We start from the raw sequence: 25,622 nt of genomic DNA on the forward strand, positions 1-25,622 counted from the left end.
TGACATTGAAAAGTCCTAGCCGGGGAAATACGAGCTCGTTATAGGGGGACACGTGGCTGACCCTGTTGATAATAATAGAGATACACTAATAGACAAAAAGTGCCATAACATTTTTTCCAAAAATTTACTTTTTGCACAGCATGTTGTATGTACAGTACGTTTTTAAGCAAGTTGATAACCTCAACCTGGTTTTAATTTTGTTTCTGTAAAATTCTACGTGTTATTTTTATGGAAAAGTTCAAGAAATGGGTTCTGTACGTTTGATTGATCATTTTGTATACAGACACATTTTTCACACTGTTTTAATGCCATATGCACACGAAACGAATGAGCTGGGAAAAAGTGAAAGTGCAAAAGTTCTGTTTTACATGACAGGAATTGACGACCCACTGTTACAAATGTAAATTTTACGAGTACTAAACGAAACAGCAGAATAACTCAATTTAGCCAAAATGTGGATATGATTGAAACAAATAAAAAGATAACAAAATTGTGCATTCATCAATATCTACTATGCTTATCAGTTATCATTGTACTTCTTTTATCTTTCAGATTTTTTTTAATTTACCCCTTATAATTCTTATAAACCATTTTTGAAGCTTCTTAAGACTTTGAGATACACTTACAGATTGAGTTATGCTTGAACTTAGAAACTGCCAAGTTAGTGAATATAACTTAAAGTGGCAGGAACAACGTACTTTTGAAGTTACGATTAGAGAACTTAAATGGACCAAAAATCTGAATCTGCCCAAATACAGCACATCAAGAATTCTGTTATGAAAACTATAAATTTAGGTACTTTTTCAACCTTAGATCGTCAAAAAAATAATGATAGAAAACATTGTTTTTGTCCGGCAGTGTATATTTTAATGGAGACTGTTGCTAGGGCTTCCAGGCTGAACTTCTGCATGGAAAGTTTTGGGGGTGTGGGGTGGTACAGGGGGATAAAACCGGGAATCCGGGAAGAAGGACGTCCTAGCTGAGGTCCTGATATTATTAAGCCTGCGCATTGAGCCCTTTTATCCCAGCCAGACTTGCAGCAGCTAATTTGAGCTATTGAGGGTAAAGCTATAAATATCCCAATATTTTTTTTTCTATATTACAGAAGAAATCATAATCATTTATTAATACGAAGAGGAGGATAGTTGTGATCTGTGTTTTTGCTTCGTCAGGCATCAAATTACATAACCTGGCAAAGAAAAGACAAAAAACAAACATGCTAATCACAATCAAATATAAAATCCCAAAGAGCCTTTTAGCCAACACTTCTTCTTATTACAAATTAAGTTTAAACATTCCAAAATGCAAATAATGAGTGACAAACATAACAACTTACTTGAACAGGATGAGTTTGCCAGCTCAGTCGTTTCGATTGCCAAGGTGATCGGTTGATATCAGATGACTGATCGAACACTTGCGGACATTCATTTCTTGATTGAGCTGAACTATCGTAAACACCCGGTATTAGGCGTAGTCTGTTAGCTGGACAAATACCCTGAAATAAAAAAATATTACATTATTGAATACTGATTGTGTATCGTTCAATTATTTATGAAAACTCTTGTATAATAAAAATATCATTATCAACACAATACAAAAAAAGAGCTATGAATAAACGATTGCAAACGTTGCAATACAAACGAACTCATTAAAGCTAATAACAGTAATCTAGATTGTGGTTTGGAGCAACATCTACTGAACTGTTCCGATGCCCAGCCAATAAGACCCGCATAGCCATGATGATAGCCATCGTCCGTAGTCGGATAGGGCAATAGAAGAAGAAGAAGATTGTGGTAATATTCTGGAAATTGTAACCTGTAAACAGCTGGGAAGAATTTTGCGCATTCCATGGACGGCCAGAAGAATAAACGTGTCAATTCTTGAACTCAACATCACGGATCGACAATCTACCGTCTGCCGTAGACGAATCCTTCAATATTTTGGACACATCAGACGCAGAAATAAGGATAGCCTAGAAAAATAGTACAGGGCAAAGTAGAAGGCCGATCTCCGTCACGTTGGCTAGACCAAGAAAGGAACATCACGGGTTAACCATTGCAAACGAAGATCGTCACCTTTGGAAAGGTTACGAGTTGCAAGTAGTCATAGTGTCACATGAAGATGAAGAGGAAGACGAAGAAGAAGAAGAGAAACAGCTGGGCCAGGATCAGGAGTTACTAGTTATAGTGACTCCAATAAACTCCAAATTAACACAAAACTTTCAAATTTTCGTATCATTGAGCAATTTTATCAATAAGTTAATGAAATATTGTAAAACATGTTTCTTTCTGTCAGACTGTCCAACTTTTAGATTATCTGCAATTCAATTTTAATTTTATTGTGTGAACGACTGCCACCATACACATATGGGATGGACCCTCATTGTCTGGGAACGCTGGATTCCTGTTCGACGCTTTAGATCTGACGAATTTTCGACGCTGAAGATGGCTTGATAGCCGAAACCGGTCCGTCAAAAAGGATATATTAAAGCCATGAACGTAGAATACAAATTGCTTCATTAAATTCCCCAAAACCAATAACGACGTGTTTAAAATGGCACTCAAGATCAATTTTAAAATTCCATGAAAAGAGCTCTATACCAATAAAGAAAATTGTTTTTTTTAAAAGAAAATGAAATAAGTTAGAAACATGGCTTGTTTATGTATGTCCACTGGATTAAAATAAGACTTATTTACGACAAAGAACAAGAAATTGTGAAATTCACTGTTTTTTGAAACATGTTGTAAATGAACCTTGTAGAAACTGACAAATCCATCACCTACAAACGCCATTAAAACTGATCAAAGTCAAAATTAAAATCAATTGGAGTGCATTGCCAAAACAAACATCGACCATATATGGAGGAACTGAATTCCGTTAGTGACGACGCAATATTCTATGACGCTATCTGCAAAGATGTCGATCTTGTGGAACCCATTACTGAAACTGACGAATCATTGAAGAACCCCAACTTGGAAATTGCTCAACTGAAATTTATTCTCCAACTTCCCGAATGCTCGAATGACAAATCGAAATCCGATAAATTGCTTGAATACATTAAGCGGTACAATATGGCACCTTATTACGAGATTGTCTGTCGCGATTTGAATTGGACCGTTAATAAATCGATTTTAATGGTATAGTATAAATCTTCCTTCGTGATTTTGTAGTTATGCAGACTTTTAAGGAGATGGAAAATGTAAACGTTGAAACGTTGGAAGGTTTGGACAAAGAAATCAAATACGCCCAAGACAATTTGGGAGTGGCAGACTTAAAAGAGGCTTATCTAAACAAAGCCAATTATTTAACGAGAATCGGAAGCAAGGAAGAAGCAATAAAAACCTTCGACATGGCCTACGACAACACGGTGGCGTTGGGTTGCAAGTTGGAAAATATCTTTCGTTGCATTACTCTGGGATTATTTTTCAACGATTTGGATTTGATAAAATGCCACTTGAGCCGGTGCGAGGGCTTGCTCGAGCAAAACGCGGATTGGCATTACAGTAACTGCTTCAACATTTATAAAGGTACTATTGCTTTACTAGATGATAACGCCTGAAAACACGACAAAACCAACTTCGCAAAACAAAATTAGTACTAGTTGATAAAGATAGCGTTATCAAATTTTCAGAATGGCATTCATTTCTTAGAAAATAACGGGTGTCACTAACATGGGCGATGCTAAATAAAGGCATGATATGTGCAAACAGGATGAGTGTACGTTATTAATATAGAAAAATTGCGTTGAATTTAATATTGTTCCAGTATTACTAATTAAAAACTCCGTTGAAATAATTTTTTCATAATGGACGGTTTTAGTGAAAGAAAGTTGAGGAGTAGTAACTTTCCGAAACCAGTGGTAGACATAATACAAATTGTCATCAAAAATGGCATGGAAACCAATTCAAAAGATCTTAAAAATAGGCTTAACTGATTTACTACTTTCAGTTTTGTTTGGATTTGAATCAGGATCAAATTAAGTTTAATTTGAATAAGGACTGGTTGGATTCGAAAACATGCTAACTTATTAGAGTTCTGTCAGCTACCTCTATAACCAGTCTAACTTAAATACCTATGCTGAGAGTGTATTTTACTCAGTTTTAATATAACAGATATTGAATAAATGGCAGAATATCGTTAAAGTTGAAATTTTACTTTTCTTACATGATATGTCATTTTTTAGCATCTTTCTTTCTCGCATATAAAACACGTGAAATGAAAGATTTTTACCAAAAAGGCTGGTCGTTGACTTTTTTATTTGGTCTAATGAAAAAAGTCATTTACTCACTTGGACGTAAGTGAATGCCAAAGTTAGAAAATATTGTGCTAGAAGGAAGAAAACACTATTTTGTCCATATTCTTAAGAAAATGTCTATGTGTTAGGTTAGGTTAGTTAGGTTATTATTATTTACCAAATTGTGATTTTTCCAAATAACCTGTTTTTTGCAACTTTTGAGCACAGTTTGGCAGTTTTGACGTTAGTGACACTTGTCACGTGATTTTATAACACTAGCTAGACGGTCACGTGACAGTTTTCAAAATAACCGTTATAAATCTCAGAAACGCGTCTCGTTTCGAAAACTGTATTAAACTTTAAATCCTGCAGATTCTAAGCAAATTTGGACAGTTTTGACATTAGTGACAGATATCACGTGGTTTTAAAGGATAATTTAGCTAAACAGTCACGTGGCTAACTTGCAGTAAGAAAATGACTGTTTTAAGCAGATTTTTAGAATCCTCATTAAATTTCCTATCCAACAACCTGAAAAACACTACAAAATTTGGTAGAATCAAAGTTTGAACTACCAGAAACACAGTTTGAAAGGAGAGTCAGGAACAAAATCGCCTGTAAAACCCACTTGGAATAAGAAAATGACAGTTTGGCAGTTTTGACGTTAGTGACAGTTGACACGTGATTTTATAACAGTATTTAGCTAGACGGTCACGTGAGAGTTTTCAAAATAACTTATAAATTCCAGAAACGCGTCTCGATTCGAAAACTGTAAGAAAACTGTGTTAAACTTTAAATCTTGCAGATTCTAAGCAAATTTTGCCAGTTCTGACATTATTGACAGATATCACGTGGTTTTGAAGGATAATTTAGCTAAACAGTCACGTGGCTAACTTGAAGTAAGAAAATGACTGTTTTCCTATCTAATAATCTGAAAAACCACTACAAAATTTGGTACAGTCAAAGAGAAAAGTGGTGTCAAAGTTTGAACTGCCAGAAAGACAGTTTGAAAGGACAGTCAGGGACAAAATCGCCTGTAAAACCCCCTTGGAGTAATAAAATGACTGTTTTAAGCACATTTTTAGAATCCTCATTAAATTTGTTGTCCCGCAACCTGAAAAACACTACAAAATTTGGTACAGTCAAAGAGAAAAGTGCTGTCAAAATTTGAACTGCCAGAAACACAGTTTGAAAGGACAGTCAGGGACAAAATCGCCTGTAAAACCCACTTGGAGTGAGAAAATGACTGTTTTAAGCACATTTTTAAGAATCCTCATTAAATTTCCTATTCAATAACTTGAAAAGCACTACAAAATTTGGTACAGTCAAACAGAAAGTGGTGTCAAAGTTTGAACTGCCAGAACCACAGTTTGAAAGGACAGTTAGGAACAAAATCGCCTGTAAACCCCACTCGGAGTAAAAAAATTACTGTTTTAAGCACATCTTTAGAATCCTCATTACATTTCCTATCCCGCAACCTGAAAAACACTACAAACTTTGGTACAGTCAAAGAGAAAAGTGCTGTCAAAATTTGAACTGCCAGAAACACAGTTTGAAAGGACAGTCAGGGACAAAATCGCCTGTTACACCCACTTGGATTAAGAAAATGACTGTTTTAAGTACATTTTTAGAATCCGCATTAAATTTCCTATCTAATAACCTGAAAAACACTACAAAATTTGGTATAGTCAAAGAAAAAAGTGGTGTCAAAGTTTGAACTGCCAGAAACACAGTCTGAAAGAACAGTCAGGGACAAAATCGCCTGTAAAACCCACTTGGAGTGAGAAAATGGCTGTTTTAAGTACATTTTTAAGAATCCTCATTAAATTTCCTATTCAATAACCTAAAAAAAAAACACTACAAAATAAAACATGTTGCAGTATATAAAATGATTCACAACCCACATAATGGCAATGTTATTAAAAACGGTAGATTATATGTATACACAAAAATAAAATAAGAGAACGGTAAAAGAACCACAAAAACGGTGGATACAATGTTTTAATGGTCGACCTGGCAACATTGTATCACAGTGAAATCAGCTGTTCGGCGATGTGTTGGTACAATGTTTCCAAATGGTGGACTTAATACTTATAACCTTGAAAACTGCGGCTTTTAAAAACCGAAATAATGGCAAACTAACCAAAAAAATGCAGAGAAACAATGAAAAATTGAAATATTTATGAGAATGGAATACTACTCTAGTTTTCTGATTTTACATAAAAAAGTTAGTATATTGATGGCTCATTACACATTTGGCAACATGCCTATAAATCAATATGCAAGGCATAATTATTGAATTTTTATGTCATTTGAGATATAAATAAGTTATAATTTTAATAAATAACTTAATTTATAGCTATATGGACTGAGAAATACTTCTGAATTTAACACCTACAGCAAGTATGTGAAAAGAAAAGAAGCCACACTTTTACTTAAATAATAAAGTATTTCAATAGACTCTACCAGACTATAAATCACTTAAGCTGATCATGTAACAAAAAAAAACTGGTTCTTTTGAAAAATTTGTTCATAAACTCTTCTGTCAGAAAAAATATTTCACGGGTCCATTACAGCAAGAATGTAGTCACGTAACCACAACCGTATTAAATGTATAATTTCTGTCTGAAAGGAGTGTGAAGTCACCGCAAATTTACTGTTTTCGATTTCCATGTCCAAACCCAATTACCGAATTGGAACCCTGAAAGTAATTATACTGTTTTTTTTCAGGATTATACTGCGTGTCCGTCCGAGACTTTTCCACTGCCTGCGAACTATTCACCAATTCAATATCTACCTTTGAATGCACAGAGCTGATTAGCTATGAGTGGTTTATGCAATACACTGTACTGGCAGCTATGATCGACCTGAATAGGAGAGAGTTGAAGAAGAAGATCATCAACAATTCTGACGTACTTCACGCATTACATTTTAATACGGTTTTGAAGAAATTCATTACCTCCTTTTACGACAGCGAGCATAAAGAGTTTTTTTCGTCGCTGGCCCAATTAGAAACGGTCATAAAACAAGACATGTTCATGCATCCTCACTATCAGTTTTACGTAAGGGAAATGAAAATTAAGGCTTACGACCAGCTTTTATCCACGTACATTTCTTTGAATATCTCTTATATGGCCGAACAATTTGGCGTGACCGAAGAATATATTGAAAATGACATCAGCAAGTTTATCTCCGCTCAGAGGCTTAATTATAAAATCGACAAAGTCAGTAGGAAAATAATTAACATCCTGACTGACCGAAGGTCGGAAATGTTCGAGAAAGTGGTGAAACACGGCGACTTACTTCTGAATAGAGTTCAAAAATTATACAGGGTCTTATCTTAAATGTCTAATAAAAAAGCGTGCAACCATATTTAAATTATTAATCGTTGTACTCGTAAATTCAAGGATTATGATTTTCTGCAACTTGCTGGCCCAACAACTCTTAAGGTCTCATTACGAATGCAAAGCCGTATTGATGAGTGACCTAGAATGCTAAAATTATGTGTATATTGTTGAGATAGAGACTAAAATATCTTTGTTTCAGTGGCGCCATGTACGATACAGTTAATTAACCTCATCTTACAATAAATCCTTTTATTTAGTTATGACTCTTCTATTTTCAATAGGTTATAAGTGATTAGTCTGACAATTAGGAGCCTCATATAGCGGCGATATTGTAAATACGTGTAGTAGAATAACACATTTTACACTTATCGGAAGAAATAAGTGATAGCATGCTAATTAAGTCTCGCCAATGCAAACTAGTAAAAAAACAAGGTTAAACCTTTCATGAGTGAAAATTAACAAATAATCCGTCCAAATAGGAAAAGAAATTATGAGATTGACAGGTTTGCAGAGGTTTTTCCTTCATAGGATTAAATAGGAAAAAATTATTCGGTATTCCATCTTATTTTAAAGTTCTACTACTAAAAACAAATAGTCGTAACCAGTTACTTTTCGAAACAGAAAATATTGTCTTTTATAATGTTTTTAAAATACTGAAATTCGTAGTTTTGGTTACAAAATACTACATCATTTTTGTTAAAATTGCTCTAGGTCTTGAGTTTTGCAGAATGAAATTACTTTATAACTACAATTTTAGTGCAATGCATTACTTAGTTTTGTTTAGAATTTTTACCGCAGTTTTCATTCATTTTAATGCAAATTTTGTGGTTAAATCACTAAATTACTATATTATTCCAAAAGTTTATGAATCAGTGTTCTTAGATCATCCTCAGAAAATACACTTATATACCTACGTAATTATGTAATTCTTTAAGGACTTTGAACGGAATTCCCGAAAAATTCGACTGGTGCAATGTCTGGCAAACAAGATGGCTAATAAACACTTTTGTGTAGTAAATAACATTGAATACCTAAATATATGTGTGATGTGTAATACAGGGTGTCCCAACCGAGAAGTAGATCGCCGAGGTAATTTGGTGTACACACTCGAGGTAATTCGAGGTATTATGAGACACTTTTCCATTATTACGAGGCATTTTGAGATATTTATAAGGCATTTGAGAGTATTTTGAGGCATTGTCTGTATATTTCAAAATGTAGTGTATTAATATAACAAAATTGACTGAAAATTGAACAGAACAGCATAGGCACATGTAATTATTATGGCAAAATCTTTGTTACATGATATTGAGTTGAAACAATATTCCTGGCAATATTCATTACAAATTATTATAATCATTTACCAATTTTTCAACATTTAAACGACATTTTTAAGGTCGCTGTTTTTGACAGGTGTCAACTGGCTTTTACAGTGTTGCAAGCTCAAAATTGTATTATTAACGTCACGTAAAGTGTATTTTACAATTTCAGCTTTTACAACTGTCTTAATTTAATTTACCAAATAAATAACATTTAAATTCAATTTTAATGTCACGTGACTGTTTTTGACAGGTGTCAGTTGGCTTGGACAGTGTTGCAAGCTCTAATATGGCATAATCAAAGTCACGTGATGTGTCTCTTGCAATTTCAGCTTTTACAACTGTCTAAATTTAATTTATCAAATTATTAACATTTAAATTACATTTTAATGTCACGTGACTGTTTTTGACAGGTGTCAGTTGGCTTGGACAGTGTTGCAAGGTCTAAAATGGCATAATCAAAGTCACGTGATGTGTCTCTTGTAATTTCAGCTTTTACAACTGTCTAAAATAGTCTATTTTTAGTTTACCAACTTTTTAAATTTTAAATCACATTTTAAACGTCACGTGACTAATTTTGACAGATGTCAACTGGCCTTTACAGTGTTGCAAGAACATGCAGAATTGCATTTTCAACGTCACGTAACGTATATTTTGCAATTTAAGTTTTAACAACTGTCTAAATTTAATTTACCAAATTCTCAACATTTAAATTACATTTTACAGTCACGTGACTGTTTTTGACAGGTGTCAGTTGGCTTGGACAGTGCTGCAAGCTCTAAAATGGCATAATCAAAGTCACGTGATGTGTCTCTTGCAGTTTCAGCTTTTACAACTGTCTAAAATAGTCTAAATTTAATTTACATTTTTAAATTTTAAACCATATTTTAAAGGTCACGTGACTAATTTTGACAGATGTCAACTGGCCTTTACAGTGTTGCAAGAACATGCAGAATTGCATTCTCAACGTCACGTAACGTGTATTTTGCAATTTAAGTTTTTACAACTGTCTAAATTTAATTTACTATTTTTCAAAGTTTAAACTGCGTTTTGAAGTTCACGTTTTTGACAATGTCAACTGGCCTTTACAATGTTCCAACCTCAAAAATTGAATTATCAAGTCACGTGACGTAGTTCTTACAATTTTACTACTGTCTAAATTTAAATTACCAATTTTTCAACTGTTTCTTTTAAATGATAAGTTTCTTTTAAATGATAAGTGTCTTTATTTGAGACGTGCTAACTTGTGAAATATACAGGGGGAGATATTTACCGTCTAAATAGAGTTTAGAGACCCTGCATAATTTTCACAAAAAAAAATAAGTTAATAGTTTATATGTAAAGCAGTACAATATACAATTTTGAATACCTGTTTTATGCAAAACTTGATATTGGTTGTCTTGGGAAGTAAATACTACTGTTTTCAGAAGTCTTAGTGAATAGGGAGTATCATCAATATCATCAAAACTTTTAAGCCTTGGCATTAGACATTATTTATGAAATGTATCTAAAATTATAATTTTTTAAATTGGAGAAACGCCAGAACATGTAGTGAAATTATGAATAAAGGTCCTATATGTAAATTTGTTGCTCTTACATTGAGTTTTTCTCAGACAAAAATCCGAGTTTCCCAGTCCTGTTTATCGAGTTTTTGGTGTCTCACACATCTGAATTTTACACGGACCAACACTGACTGATGTTTTCAAACATAGTGCTATTTATTTACCCTCTTAAACCCCTGTTATTTCAAAATAAGTTAATACCTTGCCCGCACATAAATTGGAGAGTTCAGCTTTAATAACATCTTGTGCTCATAGCTTGTAATAACCCACTATAAATTGAACTGGGAGGTTCAAAAGCAGTTTTAATAAATATTAAAGCAAACCCTGTCACTCGTACGTTAAGCCACTTCGATATTAACCTAATTTAGATGCCAATTAACTGGGCGAAAGTTTAAAGTATTATTAATTATTCGTAGTGTATTGTGAGATGTTGCGTGTTGTTTTAGGGCAGTAAAGTGGACCGTGACGATGCAGGTAATTCAGACTTTGTTAACTGAAGTTCCTTTTGCTGCGGGCATTTCTGACCCTTAAATACTCTTATTATAACACTTACTTGTCTTCCTTTTAACATGCACAGCCACCATCCTTCAATATTGGCCGTATTCTGCTCAAGAACAATCAAAGTATCCCCTTTTTGAAAGGCTAGCTCGTCTGGGGTGTCAGGTACGTTGTCGTAAAGAGCTCTCGCAAGACAATGCTGAAACAAGTTTTTTTTTCATATTAAATTAAAATAATGTTATACCCGCATTCTGGTATAACTAACCAGTTTTTAGATAGTCGCAAATAAAAAACAAAAAACAGTTAAAGAATCTGCATCATAGAGGTAACCATTACCAAAGAAATATAAACATTGAAGTCGTACAGTAAACAAAAACTTTCATGAAAAATAAAAGCACACTAACGGGCAAAGTAAATAAAACCACTTTTTACTGTTCAAGTCCCATATGACAAAATAGTGGTAACGGAAATATGACAAACATCTGGTTTGCCAGGAATGTCTGAGCGAATAAATTTTCAATCGACATAATGCTGAAGTAAAACGATGGGCTGTTTTTTAAGTGGAAAGTCGGATGTGGATTCTTTGCACATTGCTTTTGCATATGCAAGAAATGAAATAATGTTGGAATGCAGGGAATAATGTGGATTTTCAACCAGCGATTAGTTATATAGCCTGAAAGTTCAGCTTTCTGCACGTAGAGTTTATAAAGTTCCACTTTTCTGCTCTAGTAAAAGAGAGAGTTTAGGTGTTGTACTTTGACTCTTTCTCCTATATTTGTTTCCTCGGACAAAGTGAAGAAATAACACTTTTGGAACCCTCAACTTATTACTGGCAGTACTAATTTGATCCAGACTTTGGGCAGCCTTTTTTTACACAATAAAGTCACGTAAACTTGCAGCTGAATATTATTTCATCAAAACCCTGACAATACAAGAGACGCAGCTGGCTGAATTGAAATCTAGGATTACAACCCCAAGTAAATTTATATTTTACGAGTGGCTATTTATAAAATAATCAAGGACTTATGCCTTGGTTTTCTTATTTCTCATTAACTAGTTTTTAGTTTTGATTATTGCCTATCCGAAAAGTAAGTCTAACCTAACCCAACATTTTATTTGTTCATTGGATCTAAATGAAATTCTAACACTGCAGATATTTGTGTAAAATAAATACGTACCGGGTGATCAACTAAAACAGGACGCTGACTGCATCTTATAAACCAAAAATGATACGAATTTGAAACAGAAATTGTATTCAGTAAGTAAAATGGCCAAAATACATCCAAAATATGAAATAAAACATTAAATCAGTAGCAAACAACGAATTTTTTATCGACAACCTTAATAACTGACGCTGTTTTTAGTTTCTGCTCTTAATCTAGACAAATATTTTGTTCTGATCTGTTTTTCTCTAAATATTCTGATTTTGAGATATTGATTAAGTATACTGAACTTTATTTGGAAGGTTTTAACAATGATATTTAACAACGATATTTGTAAAAAAACTGATCAAAACAAAAATTATCTACAATAAAAAAATAAAAAAATAGCATCGGTTATTGTAGATTTACCAACCCAGATTCCGTTGTTGCTACTGATTTCAAATACAGGGTGGGCCAAACTCGGCCGGTATCCAAATTAAAAAAATATTTTCCCGTTTAAAAAAAAAAACAAAAAATGTGCAACACTGCATTGTAAAGATTGTCTTTTAGTTTCTAAGCCACATCAATGGCAGTTTTGAATTAAAGTTTTTATGTCCGTTTCACCGATATTGGCTAAGTCGACTTTAAAGATAGCTTAGATAAGTTTAGTTCAGATTGTGTTATTTTGCACGTGATCTGTCACAATCAAACCTCAACTTAGCTTAAGTTGTATTGGGAAAACAGGCATTAGTCTCCTAAATACAGCCGTCCTATTTTAGTTAAAAACCTGGAACAAAAAATTTTACTCTATCGTCGGTCATTCTGTATAACTTAACTTTCTTTCAGTGAACTTCACTAAATATTCACACTTTTATTGCCTTTAAATGCAAACTATTTTAACGTTCAAACAACAGATTAATATACTATTCCACTACCACTAAGACTTTTTCAGAAGTGTACACAACAGTTATGAAATTTGTTTTTATTTACTTACTCTGTACAGAATTTACCATTTTCAGTTACGTAAATGGCTTGTTTTCTTATACATTTCAGGTCATAATATATTACTCACTAAAATTTATAGTCCGCATAAGTTTTCATGTCTCTGCTGTCCCAGTTTCCGTTATGCCACATCACTTTACATGGCAATATAACATTCATGCAAGCAAATTACTTAGCCTTAAGCTTGGTTGCATTCTCACAACGAATGTCAAGTTTTAACCTGAAGCGGCATCTTCAAAGATGATCCTTTTGTTTGCTTTTGTACCCATTTGCATCCGGATCCGGTCGGTCGACACCACAAAAATCAACATTTGCTGCCTTGGAAGTGAATAATAGTTAACACACCTTCTTAGAAGTTACAATTCTATAATCGGTGTTGATGTTTTTATAGTAGGTTATTTTTTTATCAAATTGTGATACAATATTGACTAAAATAACTTAAATCTATTGGATATTTGGTTCCATAATCAGTATTTGTTTAGGAATAGTGTGAAATCTGATACTTTAATTCTGTAGTGTATCATCCCTTGTAATTAATATTTTCTTTCTAAACAGTGGCTAATCCTAAACATATGTACTCCCCCAAAGGGTTTTAAGTAAAACCTAATGATTTAAAAAACATGGTAATATCATTAAACTGTCCTTTGTATCTCTGTTAATAATATATTGCCCTTCCATGCTAATATATCAATCGTTGGTGTCATTAATAATTTTATCATTAGCCTTTCCGTACGGTAACGTGTCCTATGCATATATGCACATATTTTTACCACCATTAGCGTAACTGAAAGTAGAAATTACTTCAAAGGCATTTGAATAGCAAAGAGTAAGCCGCTCCTACAATGCAGATGAAAGATTATAATAATTAAATTAAAACCACCCGAGTTCAATAAAGATTTCAGATAAGTTGATCATACCGACTCGAAATTTCGAAATAATAGATTAATGGTGTTACTTCAAGCTATTGTTAGTTGCAATTTCACCGGCGTATTAAAAAAAGAAGCTGTAACTGTGCTAAGCATGCAGATAGGCACATACAATGAATCAAGAAGAAATCATACAACAAAGCAACAGACTTATTTATACCAGGATGTTAGTTACTTACTGAGCTTCAAGCAGAAAAGCTCAAAAATATCTGGTTAACTTGATACAGGGTGACAAAGTTTTTTTTCTAATTTAGTTGTTTTTATATTTCATAAGTTCTCTGTCACTAATTTGCTTGTTGTCAACCCGGTAGAACGTTGACTCCAAATATGGGTCTTTTCCAATTTTAGGCGTTACTAACAATTTTGTCCTAAAAACAAAAAGTAATAATTCAAGAAAGAATGAATCAAATGACAGTAAAATAATTAGATTTAGGTATAGGATGTTAAATTAATTACAAAAACAGGTTGGATTTTTGATGAATCAATTTCAATCAAATTTGACTGAAGGATTTAGAAGAAAATAAAATTAATTATTTCAATTTGACACCCTGTATTATAAGACCAGAGACCAGACATTTTATAGGGTTTTGATGTTAACTAGAGTAAATATTAATCCTACAGTTTCAAAGAAGTTTTACAAAGAATAAACAAATTTGCAATAAACTTGTTAAAATGTCATTAGATGTTTATAGTTCTCTTATTATAAAGTGATCGAGAACTTTCATTTTATTTGATTCATGTAAGTAACATCCTGTATACCAGCTTAAAGTGAAATTAAATTAGTATTTCTTGCAATAGTATACAGACATACAAAAAAAAAATGTGACCCTGATAAATACAATTTTAAATGTAAAAATGTTGCGGAACGTCAGATTTAAAGTGTCAAAGTCTAAATTCAGTAAAGCAGTCAGGAGACCCTAAAAAAATTCAATTTGAAACTGTCAAGGTTCACGTTTCAAAAAGATAAAAAAACTGATGTTTAAAAAATATACAATCATAACAGTTCTAATAAATACAATTTTGAACTTGAAAATTGTCTGGAACGTCAATTGAAGCTGTCAAAGTTCAAATTGAAATTGAATTTGCTACTATCAAAGTTCAAATGTTACCAAATAGTAGTCACTGATACTCAAGCTGTTAACAAATGATATTAAAAAGCCTTATCATACATAATATATACCAGGAGAAGTGTTGATAGAATGTGACAGAAGAAGCTGACAAAAACGGGTTCCTGTCACATTCTACAGGTCTTTCTCTTGATAACTCCCTTCCCTCGTTTCAAGAATACGCACCCAGGTGTTTTCACGATTTCATCCTTACCAATCAGTATTTCTGACAATGTGGTCACGTGACCAACTGTCACATGACGTCATGTTCTTTTTAGTAGTAGTACTGACGTGTCACTTAAGAAGGTTGTTGCTTGTTGCCATATTTGTCTAAGCCACTCATTTCTAATGGTTCTCTATTCTTAACACAGGTTTCCTATGTATAATTTCAAAATTTTTATGCTTATAGAGTAAATCAATGGCTTGTTACTATAGTTATCTCGATTTAAATCAAAAAAGTTTATGTAAACTAACTTTTTAATTGAAATTTAAGTTTGCTGGAAAAAGTTTTTGAATCTAAACTTCGAAAAAAAACGAGAAACTGACTTAACTGACATGTGAAGGCTCTATTATCTAGTTTTTACAACAATAAATAATCATTAAAGAAAATGTGATATGCGTGGAAAATTAAGCAATAATTAACAAAGAAAATATTATATTACATATTTTGCAGCATCATACGTGCACTTTTAACTTGTTTGTTTATTTTTTTATTTATTACAGGTTTAACCTTTGAATAAATAACGAAAAATTTATATTTGCTTCTGATATTTTAAACGGACTATGAAAAATAGTTATAGGGGCAAAGATAGTTTCTTGAACAGGTCAAATTCGGATGTGAATTTTTTTGATGTTACTATGCGTTTACTGACGATTTGTATAAATAAGTTTATTATTAAAAATAAACAACAAACATGAGGTACAATTTACCTGGGCATTCTAAAAATATCCACGTAAAATATCTTCTAAAGTAGTAAATTCTCAGGAACGAATTAATTCTATTTCTGTTTGCTCGCTGATTCGAATAAGGCAAAACCAGTTATAAACTACAAAATTGTACGGCAGCATGACTTAAATGGAGTCTTGGCAGTAATAAAGATGAAACTTGGGACGTTGCTTTTCTTATTTTGCAAAAACCAGAGATAAAAACAAAAACAACCGACGCAAACGCCCATATTTAGCGGGTACTTAGAAGGCTTTTAGTCGCGGTATTTTCATCAGAATGTAATTTATTACCGGAATAAAAATTAATACAAAAATGCTTCTTTTGAGAGAATATTAAATTGAGTCATAGTAGACAAACATGTTCGTTATAACTAGAGTCCGGATTTCTAGAAATTTTGCTTTTTGTAAATAATAAAAGCAACCAACCTTTGACATCTAATGTGAACGATTTATGCTAAAACGCCTTATTTGACAGATTTTGTTGATGCTTTTTTTGCTTTTTCCTTCGTTTGTGCTTATTTACTGCTATTTTTGTATGTAACTAGTTTTTTACAAAACAAGCTTTTTACCCCAAGACAAAAAATTGCTATATTGAGATATTGAATGTTTCTGAACGACAAAAACATGTTGCAAAATGTATAAGTATCAATTTACAAATTTAAACTGACCAAGAAATTTCCAAATACTCCTGAAAGAGTCAAAAAAAAATGTAAAAACATTCCAAAACACTATAAAACTTCTAAAATGCCTTGGAAAGCTTACAAAGCTGCCTAGAAGCTTTTATAACAGTCTAAAAGCTTCCAAATGTTTTTCAATTTATCTAGAAACTCTCAAAATCTTAGGTATGCTTCTAAAGCAGTTTAACAGCTTCCACAAGTTTCTAAAACCGTCTACAAGGTTTCAAATGTCTTAAAGACTGTTTTAGACTGCCCAAACACCTTCCAAATGCTTCTAAAGTAGTCTAAAAAGGTTTTAAAACACTACAGAAACTCCAAAATATGTCTAAAGCTTTCCAAAACAGTCTAGAAGCTTCCAAAAGCCTGTAGAACACTCTAAAGGCTTCCAAATAATCTTTAACTAGTCTAGAAGCTCTCAAAATGTTCAAGGCAGTCTAAAAGCTTCCGTATGCTTCCAGAGCAGTTTGAAAGCTTCCAAAGTTCAAATTCACATGTCTTAAAAGCAGTCCAGAATCTTCAATGTTCCTAAAGTAGTCTAAAAAGATTTCAAAACACTACAGAAACTCCAAAATGCTTCTAAAACAGTCGGAAGTCTTTCAAAACAGTCTAGAAGCTTCCAAAAGCATTTAGAACAGTCTAAAACATTCCAAATAATGTTCAACTAGTCTAGAAGCTCCCAGAAGATATTAAAGCAGTTTAGAAGCTTCCAAAAAATTTTGTGAACCGTGTAGAAGATTCCAAATGACTCTAAAGCATTCCAGAACCTTCAATATGCTGTTTAAACAATCCAAAAATCTTCCAAATGCTCTCAAGTAGTTTAAAAAACTTTTGAAAGTTTTCAAAACAATCTAAAAAATTTCTAGACGTTGAACTCAAAAAAATTTTGCATCTCTGAAAGAGTTTTGTGCTTTTTTTAAAGCATTTTTATGCGTTTTTGAAGAAAATAATTTTGCTTGTTTTTGTTTTTTTTTTCACGATTTTAGTGCTTTTTAATCCGGACTAGTTATGACACACCATATTTAAGTACGTACTTTTCAAATTGAAGTACTGTAGTTTAATTCAATCACGATTGGTGGTTATTTTGACCACAAACGATTTAACTGAGTCTATTTTGAATATACAAACAGGTATGTGTAATCGATTCTATAGTCGTATATGTGGAACACCTTGTATATTGCACTTACGCGTGACTTACCATATATGGTGTTAATATCAGTTTTCATTTTTAATTTACATAAGTCAAGTTTCTCTGCTACAAAGGTTGTTACGTCACCATATTAATACAAGCAGACATGCATAATTCTATCACTTTTGTACGCTTATTTGGTGCGGTACATTTGGTATTCTAATGAACGACCCTGATATTGGTTTGTTCACGCAAACCGGAATTAGATGGAAAAAGTAAATAAATTTATCTCGCACGGCCTGTTTGAATAGTTATTAAAGCTATCGATCAGGCTGCGTCGTAACAGAGGAAAGCCCGATTCAAATACAGATAACAGTCGTAGTGAGAACCATTGGTGAGAACCGAACAAGGTTCCAAAATAAAAAAAAGATGCGCCTGCAATAATCCCACCACCTTCGTGTTCGATTGCAAGGTCGATTAACTCGATTAAAATTAACAATATACAGGTTCTGGTAAGGTGATTATTTGAAGGAAAGTCACTTCGTTTTATTTAGAGGATTCAAAATTTATTAAAAGACATCTAATTAATTAATCCAAAATCAAATTTAATTAGGAAAAATCATTTTGCAATTGATTACGAAAAGCCAAAAACTGATACGAAGAAACATAGTTACTGTTACTGAAGATGGTAATACGTAATACAATACTGTTCCGTTGAAGTTTCTGAACAGCAAAGTGTAAAATCGAAGATTGGATTCGTCCAAATATAGATTTTTTTCAATAGTTTAGTCACCGTCACCTACTACGTACTGAATTATAACACAGAAAGATAACTTAATTCGTACAGTATGTATAATTGTATAATCTTTGTATAAACATTTTATTGTTATTATTTAACAACCTAGAATAATGCAAAATATAGGTAAAAACCTTCAAAATGGATAACATTTAGTTTTCTGGAAATTAAACTACAAGTAAACACTACAAAATATTTGACTATTATTAAAATACAATACTAGTTGAGACTCTTAGCATTTAGATAACTGAAGTATGTTTATTGGAAATTTTCATTGTTATCACAAATCTTCCAGAAACTTCCATAAAAGCGATAAAATCATGCTCAGTGGTTAGTCCAGCAATTTCCTTATTACTTTTCGGAACAAACTAGACATTTTGCCATTAAAATAAAAGTAAACGACTACATTTTTTTTACATTAACAGTCTGTGCACACTCAGACTTGTTTCGAAATATCCTTATCTACTACGTGAACGACATTGACCCTACAGACATATGGGTTCAACAGAATCACGATACGTGCCGTACTACCTCAACCATTGGCTTATTGCAATCTAAAGTTTACGATTAAGCTTTTAGAAATGGTTCATGTTCATTGGCCTCCCAAGTTGCATTTAACCCGGTTTGATTGAACTTTCTGTTGAATCATAGACAGTATTTCCTAATAACAAGTCAATAAATATAATATAAATGTGTCTTGTCTCACCCTAAGGCATATAGTTTGTGATTTGTGTTAAGAAACTAAATGGCGAAATATATTGTTAACTTGTAGAAATTAAGAATCATCTTTCTATTTTATTTTTGTTTCAAACTAATCGTTTAAAAGCGATTGTCATCGTCATTTGAAGGAAATTAGTTCAAATATTTTGACAAATCCAATAAAATCGGTTTATCGATTGATTGACTTCTGATTATACCTAACACAACTTTTTTTTTTTTTGATAAAAGTTAACTAATTAATGAATTTATACACACATTTACACAAAGTTCATTATATTATTATTACATTTTATTTATTATCACATACCACCCATAATTCCTGTAAATCGACAAATACTTAACCAATGATGTAACTCAGTTTACTCATCAATTTAAAAACGACCAATAAAACATTGAAACTATACATAATACTGGTTTTAGAAGGTTTAAATTGCGGAAACCATTGAAAATAACCTAAAATAATTTTTAAAAAGTACAGTAACTGTAACTGTTATTTTAGCAAATATAATCTATGGAAGGTGTTTTGATATCTAACACTAATAGTTTCCATTTATTACTTAACCAAAAAAATTGAAAGGGCAATTATGCAATTATTGTATTTAAATAGCAGAACATTTTTGTCAATGTATTTTAGCAGACTGCAGATTAAATCTAATTTAAGATCTCAATAACACTTAATAAAGCTTTCAAATGGATGCGGAGTGAAATTAATTACCTCTTCGCCAGTAAGCATGTGGCTTAAATAAGATTTATCTATTATGAATCCTCGAACAAAAAAAAATCTAGCACAGTCAAATCAGGAAGTCTGGCAGGCCAGTTTATTGGACTGTTATATTTCCTATCCATTTACTTTGAAGCAAATCGTTAAGATATTGTAACAGTCACTGGGTTGTGACAAAGCATTATCTTGCTGGAAATATATGAGTCTTACTAAATATATGAGTCTACTTTAGGAATGCAAGTAGTTTATTCAATTTTGCCATCAAAGATGTTCAAAGTTGCACAGCAAATCTTAGCATAAAAGAAAATCAGAAGAAAGTTGAATAAACAGAGTTTCCAAGATTTGTATTATGACTTCCACTCGTTTTCATCAATGTTACTTCATCAAGAGAAGTCAAAGTGTTCAAATCTGAACTGCAAACTGACCAATAAGATTCTTTAAGTTCAATCCAACGAATAGCAAAAGTGTTGTATGATGTATGGTTTAATATACAGGGTGGTCCAGTTTTAAATGTCAATAATTCACCAATCCATAGCCAATTAAAAAATAAGTTGACATTCATTATGTCATTTTCCTGAAAAGTGCTTCCTAAAGAAAATACAATCTTTCAAATTTCTGTTTAAAAAATCGGTTTTTTGTCATAACTGTCAGACCGTTGGAGCAATATTGATCAAATTTGGAACAAGCACTTTATTACACGTTATTACGGTCAAAGACCCAAAACTAACCCAACCCAACTTAAAAATTGTCTTGGAAACGGAAAATTCACTTAAGAAGTTTAAAAAATATTATTGTAGCCAGTTTTCATAGTTTCCAGACAAACTAAAAGACTTTAGTTTTGAAAATTTAATTAAAAAAGATAAAAATTTCAGAAGCTTAAAAGTTGTGTTTATAACCAGTTTTCATGCAAATCGAGAGACTTTAATACTAAAAATTGACTTGTAGACATAAAAACTACTTTTTCAAGAATTTGTTACTACAAATTCATACATTTAAACCTTAAAAATTGACTTGAACCCCAAAATGTGACTGAACTAATGAAAAGTGACATCAGAAGCTTAAAATTTGCATTTGAAGTAAGTTTTCATAATTTGAAGACAAATTTCAATATTTTAGTCTTGAAAATAGTCTTAGATGCAGGACATTAACATTAGATTCATGAAAAATCTTGAAAACGAACTTTTCGTGCTTTTTACTTTGCTTTTCATTTTCTTCGAATTCTGGACTATTTTTAGTGCTTCAAAACTGCTTTCAGCTTGGAAAATCGAGTTTCAAGACTATCTTCACCAAGTTATTGACATAGCAAACTTAAAAAACAATTTTTACATTCTTCATAGACTTAAAATAGCATTCCAAGCTTTGTCACTATTAAATCGACTTCTAGACACCTCAGTGCTAAAAATTCGGGTATTCCTTAATAAACTAGACTGTTTTTAGTGTTTTAAGGATGTTTTCACTGCCTCAAATCGAGTTTCAAGACTATCTTTACAAAGTTTTTGACTTATCAGGCCTAAAAGCCAGTTTGTCCACTGACCATAATCTTGAAAATGTTATTTCAAGCTTCTTCACTATTAAATTGACTTCTACACTCATAGGTGCAATAAATTGTAGCATCTCTAAGAAATTCAGACTGTTTTTAGTGCTTTTTAAGACTGAAAAATCGAGTTTAAGACTATTTCCAAAAGTCAAGTTTCTTCAGTAATAAAAGTAAAAAATTTTGGTACCAAATGCTACAATAATAGTCTTGAGAACTAATTTTTAGAAATAAAATAGTCCGAAAATTTAATTTACTTCTAGACTTGTTGTCCAGACCAGAAAATTGAGTTGTACACTAATTAAAGTCTTGAAAATATACTTTTGGACTCTCTTTAGTCCTAGTAAGGTCCGTTCTAGCATTAAAAGTCAACTTTTATACTATTTTTAGTAGTAAAAAATGAGTTTCATGCACAATACAATCTTTGTCTTGATTTCCGGACTTTTTTTAGTTGCCAGTTTCAGACACTCAACCAGGATGGCAGTCTGAGAAAGCGAATCATAAGACCATTCCTAGTAGTAAAAAAGTTTTTAGACTATTCAGTACAAATTTGGACTTTCACAAGTCTTGAATGTTCAGTTTTAAACTATAAAACGATTTTTTAAATTGAAATTTGGAGGACTGTATCTTCCTTAGGAAACGTTTTTCAGAAAAATGACATAATGCAAGTCAACTTATTTTTTGATTAGCTATCAAATGGTGAATTATTGACACTTAAAACTGGACCACCCTGTATATTGGCCATAGAAATCTGTAATACCATCTATCTGAGGAGATAAAAAGTGTGATCCAAGCCTCAATACAAGTGATTATTAATGATTTATATTCACACATTTAATGGAAATAGTCTTCTGTTTTGCAGGAAATCTTCTGTAAAAACTTTCCAGTCTTGCTTTCTTGAAGTCGTTCTGATATTTTCCTTCTAGTAGTTGAAGGATCTTCTCATATTCCTCAAAGTTCATTTCTTCTAAAGCAGAGGTACTTTAAAGGTTTACCACAAAATGTGAAAAGTCGGTCAAAAGCTCATTAAATGTCACTCAATTTGGCATGTTACTCCTTCCCTAAAGCATGACTTTGCCTGTTTCGATGACGTTTTCGATATATTTTCATTTGTTAGACCAAGTGAATTTAAGACATGTTGGTAAAGTATCACTTTTCTACAAATACTCGGTTGCCCAAAAATATTTTAAACTAGGACTAACTATGAAGTAGATACAAGTGACAAACCTTTCCATTCTATCATTTTTATGACCAAATTGACTTTGATTCTGCATCAGAAGAGGCTATTTTTATAATTGTTAGTCGTAACAAAATAAATGTATTTGTACTTGCTATTTTTTTAAGTTAGTCACACAAACAAATATTGCACCATAAATTGGCAATACTAAAGTAGAATATGGAACTTTATAGGTCTGAGTTCAGGTGTTATCAAAAATGTAACGTTTGTTTTTCGTATCGCTATCCGTGATAACAAGCAACATAATTTATAGGGTATCTATTAGAAAGCACTAAAATTTAGACTTTCATTATTTATATGTGCAGTAATCAGGATTTTCACATAAGTTGACCTAAACTTAAGTATCCCAGTGCAAAGAAGTTCCGAGAAGATATTTTGAATCATTTCCTTGACTGTCGTTCACCCTCAGTGACTAACAATTATTTAAAGGTCCTAATATGAAAATATCCTGATTCTTAATACAAAAATCAGTTGCTAGCTACTATCATCATGTTATCATTTTTCAATGGTTAAAGTGCAAATTTGCAAAGCGCGGATTTATCGATTACCTTACCTGCGAGGGTAGGGGGGCGTCAGAGGGTTGGGGCATGACTGCAAACTTAACATAAACCGTCGATCAACATCGAAACTGATCAAAGTAGAGATGTAAACAAAGTGCGGCACGATAAAAAAAAAACTAAATAAACTAAAACCGAGACTGCGACATTGCCACTCAGTATCCGGCCAAGTACCTAAACCAAACTGATCAGCCAGTGAATCATTTTAGTTATTTCGCCTTTGTGATGAGGCAATGCCGGCGTGGTAACGGGACGCCGCGTCGCACCAGCGCAGTCTTCGACTTGTCGATAGGGATTAGATGTGTAAGGAAAGGAGGATAATGAATAGGGTGATTGTTGGCTGCAGTGGTCCAGCAGGGGTATGTTCCAGAATCCCCCACTGCAAGGAAATTATAATTCAATAAGTTTATATGATTCTTATAGTTTGTCTGTTTTAAGTTGCGCAAGTTGTTATTTGTTTTCTTATTTGTTACTCTACAACAATATCGTAGTTTATTTTTTTATCAAAACTACAAAATGATGATAATAAATAATTTTTATTTTGATACTTAACTGCTTAAGTTAACTGTATTTGTCCTATATTTAACAAAAAGAAGAAACTTCCTCCTATACTTTAGACATAAAAACTTACAAATTTTGACAGCTCAGAAACATCAAAAAATCACCAGTATTTTTCAAACTTAAAGTATTACGAAAGGTTTCCAAACTGTTTTTGCAGGTCAGAAACACCAAAATGGCACAATTGTGGTGGATTCTGATGGATCCTTTAAAATGTCACCAGAAGTTTGAGGCTCTAAAGGTTGAGAGAAAAATTGGTTTAAAGCTTTCTAGCTAAACAACTAGTGTTGTCATACCTTTAGAAAGCCCATTTTATTGGCTATCTATTGACGTACAAAAGTTTATATAGTGTGGACCAAATAAGTTAGTTATTTACAATTGAATGAAACACTGCACTAAAGAAAGTAGAAAATAAGTTCATCAATTTTGACGCCCTCTAGCGGCCCAACCAATAATGTCAAACAAGCAAGTTATTTAGGTTCGAACAAAACAGTGCAAGAAAAAATTCTACAGAAAACATTGGTTAACTTTGACGCCATTGGCTATCACATCGACATTCTTTTCATTCGATTCTTGTAGTTGTATAATCTTTTTACTAAATTTTACTTACTCTATTTATTAAGCAAGACAAAACTAAACCAAGAAAAAAAGCCATTTTTTTATCAAATACTCCTAGTAATTAGTGTCAAATAGAGTAATATAGCATAATTATAAGTAACAATGCATAACACAGCATAAAGGTATCAAAATAAAATACCTTTAATGTCCGACAGGTCTATTATTTCATCAATAATGTCACCTATTAAGGTCAGGTCAGAAATAATGCCCTAGGGCGTTATTTTTCATAAAGCCCTCAGGTGAGGGCATTATTTTTTCTAATGCCCTCTGAACCTGTTTTAAATAAATATCTTCAGAATGAAAGTCTGACATTAAACATTGAAGACACCACAGGCATTATAGAAAATAATGCCCTTGGTATCTTAATTACTATTTGACATGATGACACAGTTCAGAAAATGTGTTATAAAAATACTCTCCCATTATCTTCTGAATTGGGCCCGTTTGTGTAAATACAGGGGCCAAACTTATCCCAATTGACTCAAAACTGGCATATAACGACTCTGGTGATGTTCTGACGTACACAAATCGCTTATTTGAAGTCATTTAGATGTCTTGTAAATGCCCTCTTGCCATGAAGGCTGATTTGGGATTCTTGGTGTCAATACAGTGGACAAACTTGTCCGCGATTGATGTCATTTACCATTGCATGATGAAATTTATCTGAGTTTTTTATTTTTATTGCAGCGAAAGTATCTGTTCTATAGTCAAATTTGATGAAAAATATTTTTTCTTTCTTTCAGACATTTCTAATAAAAAACAGATTCATCAACAATTTCCTATAATATTTCTGTTTCTTTCAATGAGACTGTGGGCTCACATTAGGGCTCCTTCACCAGTACGTCGTGGTAAACAGTTTTGTAAAGTGCATTTCCAGAAGCTTATACACCAAGGGTCTATGAACATTAGCGCACTCGAATATTGCGGTAACTTTGGCAATTTTGCAATATTCTCTCTGGCATTATTTGCAAAAACATAAGTGCATCTTATTTTATGTTAT

At 32.5% G+C, this 25,622-nt stretch overlaps 2 protein-coding genes across 2 annotated transcripts in view; one reads left to right on the plus strand and one right to left on the minus strand.

The window, feature by feature from the left end:
* Positions 1 to 23,621, minus strand: part of p130CAS (Serine_rich_CAS and FAT-like_CAS_C domain-containing protein p130CAS) — a 44,722-nt gene extending 21,101 nt beyond the window's left edge. Inside the window, exons 1-3 of the mRNA XM_081976510.1 lie at positions 23,443 to 23,621; positions 11,013 to 11,156; positions 1,337 to 1,495 (exon numbers count right to left, since the gene is read on the minus strand). Of these exons, the coding sequence (XP_081832636.1) occupies positions 1,337 to 1,495; positions 11,013 to 11,156; positions 23,443 to 23,478 (339 nt within the window). The 5' untranslated portion in view covers positions 23,479 to 23,621. The remainder of the gene's footprint in view (positions 1 to 1,336; positions 1,496 to 11,012; positions 11,157 to 23,442) is intronic.
* LOC145727088 (26S proteasome non-ATPase regulatory subunit 6-like) lies at positions 2,774 to 7,835 on the plus strand. The gene is made up of 3 exons (XM_081976511.1): positions 2,774 to 3,137; positions 3,188 to 3,527; positions 6,962 to 7,835. Exons 1-3 carry the CDS (start codon positions 2,859 to 2,861, stop codon positions 7,573 to 7,575), a joined length of 1,233 nt encoding a protein of 410 aa, XP_081832637.1. The 5' UTR covers positions 2,774 to 2,858; the 3' UTR covers positions 7,576 to 7,835.
* Positions 23,622 to 25,622: the final 2,001 nt, after the last annotated feature.

The sequence above is a fragment of the Ips typographus genome, linkage group LG3 (assembly GCF_016097725.1).
Source record: "Ips typographus isolate SLU linkage group LG3, UJ_Ityp_2.0, whole genome shotgun sequence".
Lineage (NCBI taxonomy): Eukaryota > Metazoa > Arthropoda > Insecta > Coleoptera > Curculionidae > Ips > Ips typographus.

Coding starts and splice junctions, on each gene's coding strand:
- LOC145727088 (XM_081976511.1), top strand. CDS start 2,859: ATGGAGGAACTGAATTCCGTTAGTGACGACGCAATATTCTATGACGCT. Junction 3,138..3,187: donor TTAATAAATCGATTTTAATG/GTATAGTATAAA, acceptor CAGACTTTTAAG/GAGATGGAAAATGTAAACGT. Junction 3,528..6,961: donor CTGCTTCAACATTTATAAAG/GTACTATTGCTT, acceptor GTTTTTTTTCAG/GATTATACTGCGTGTCCGTC.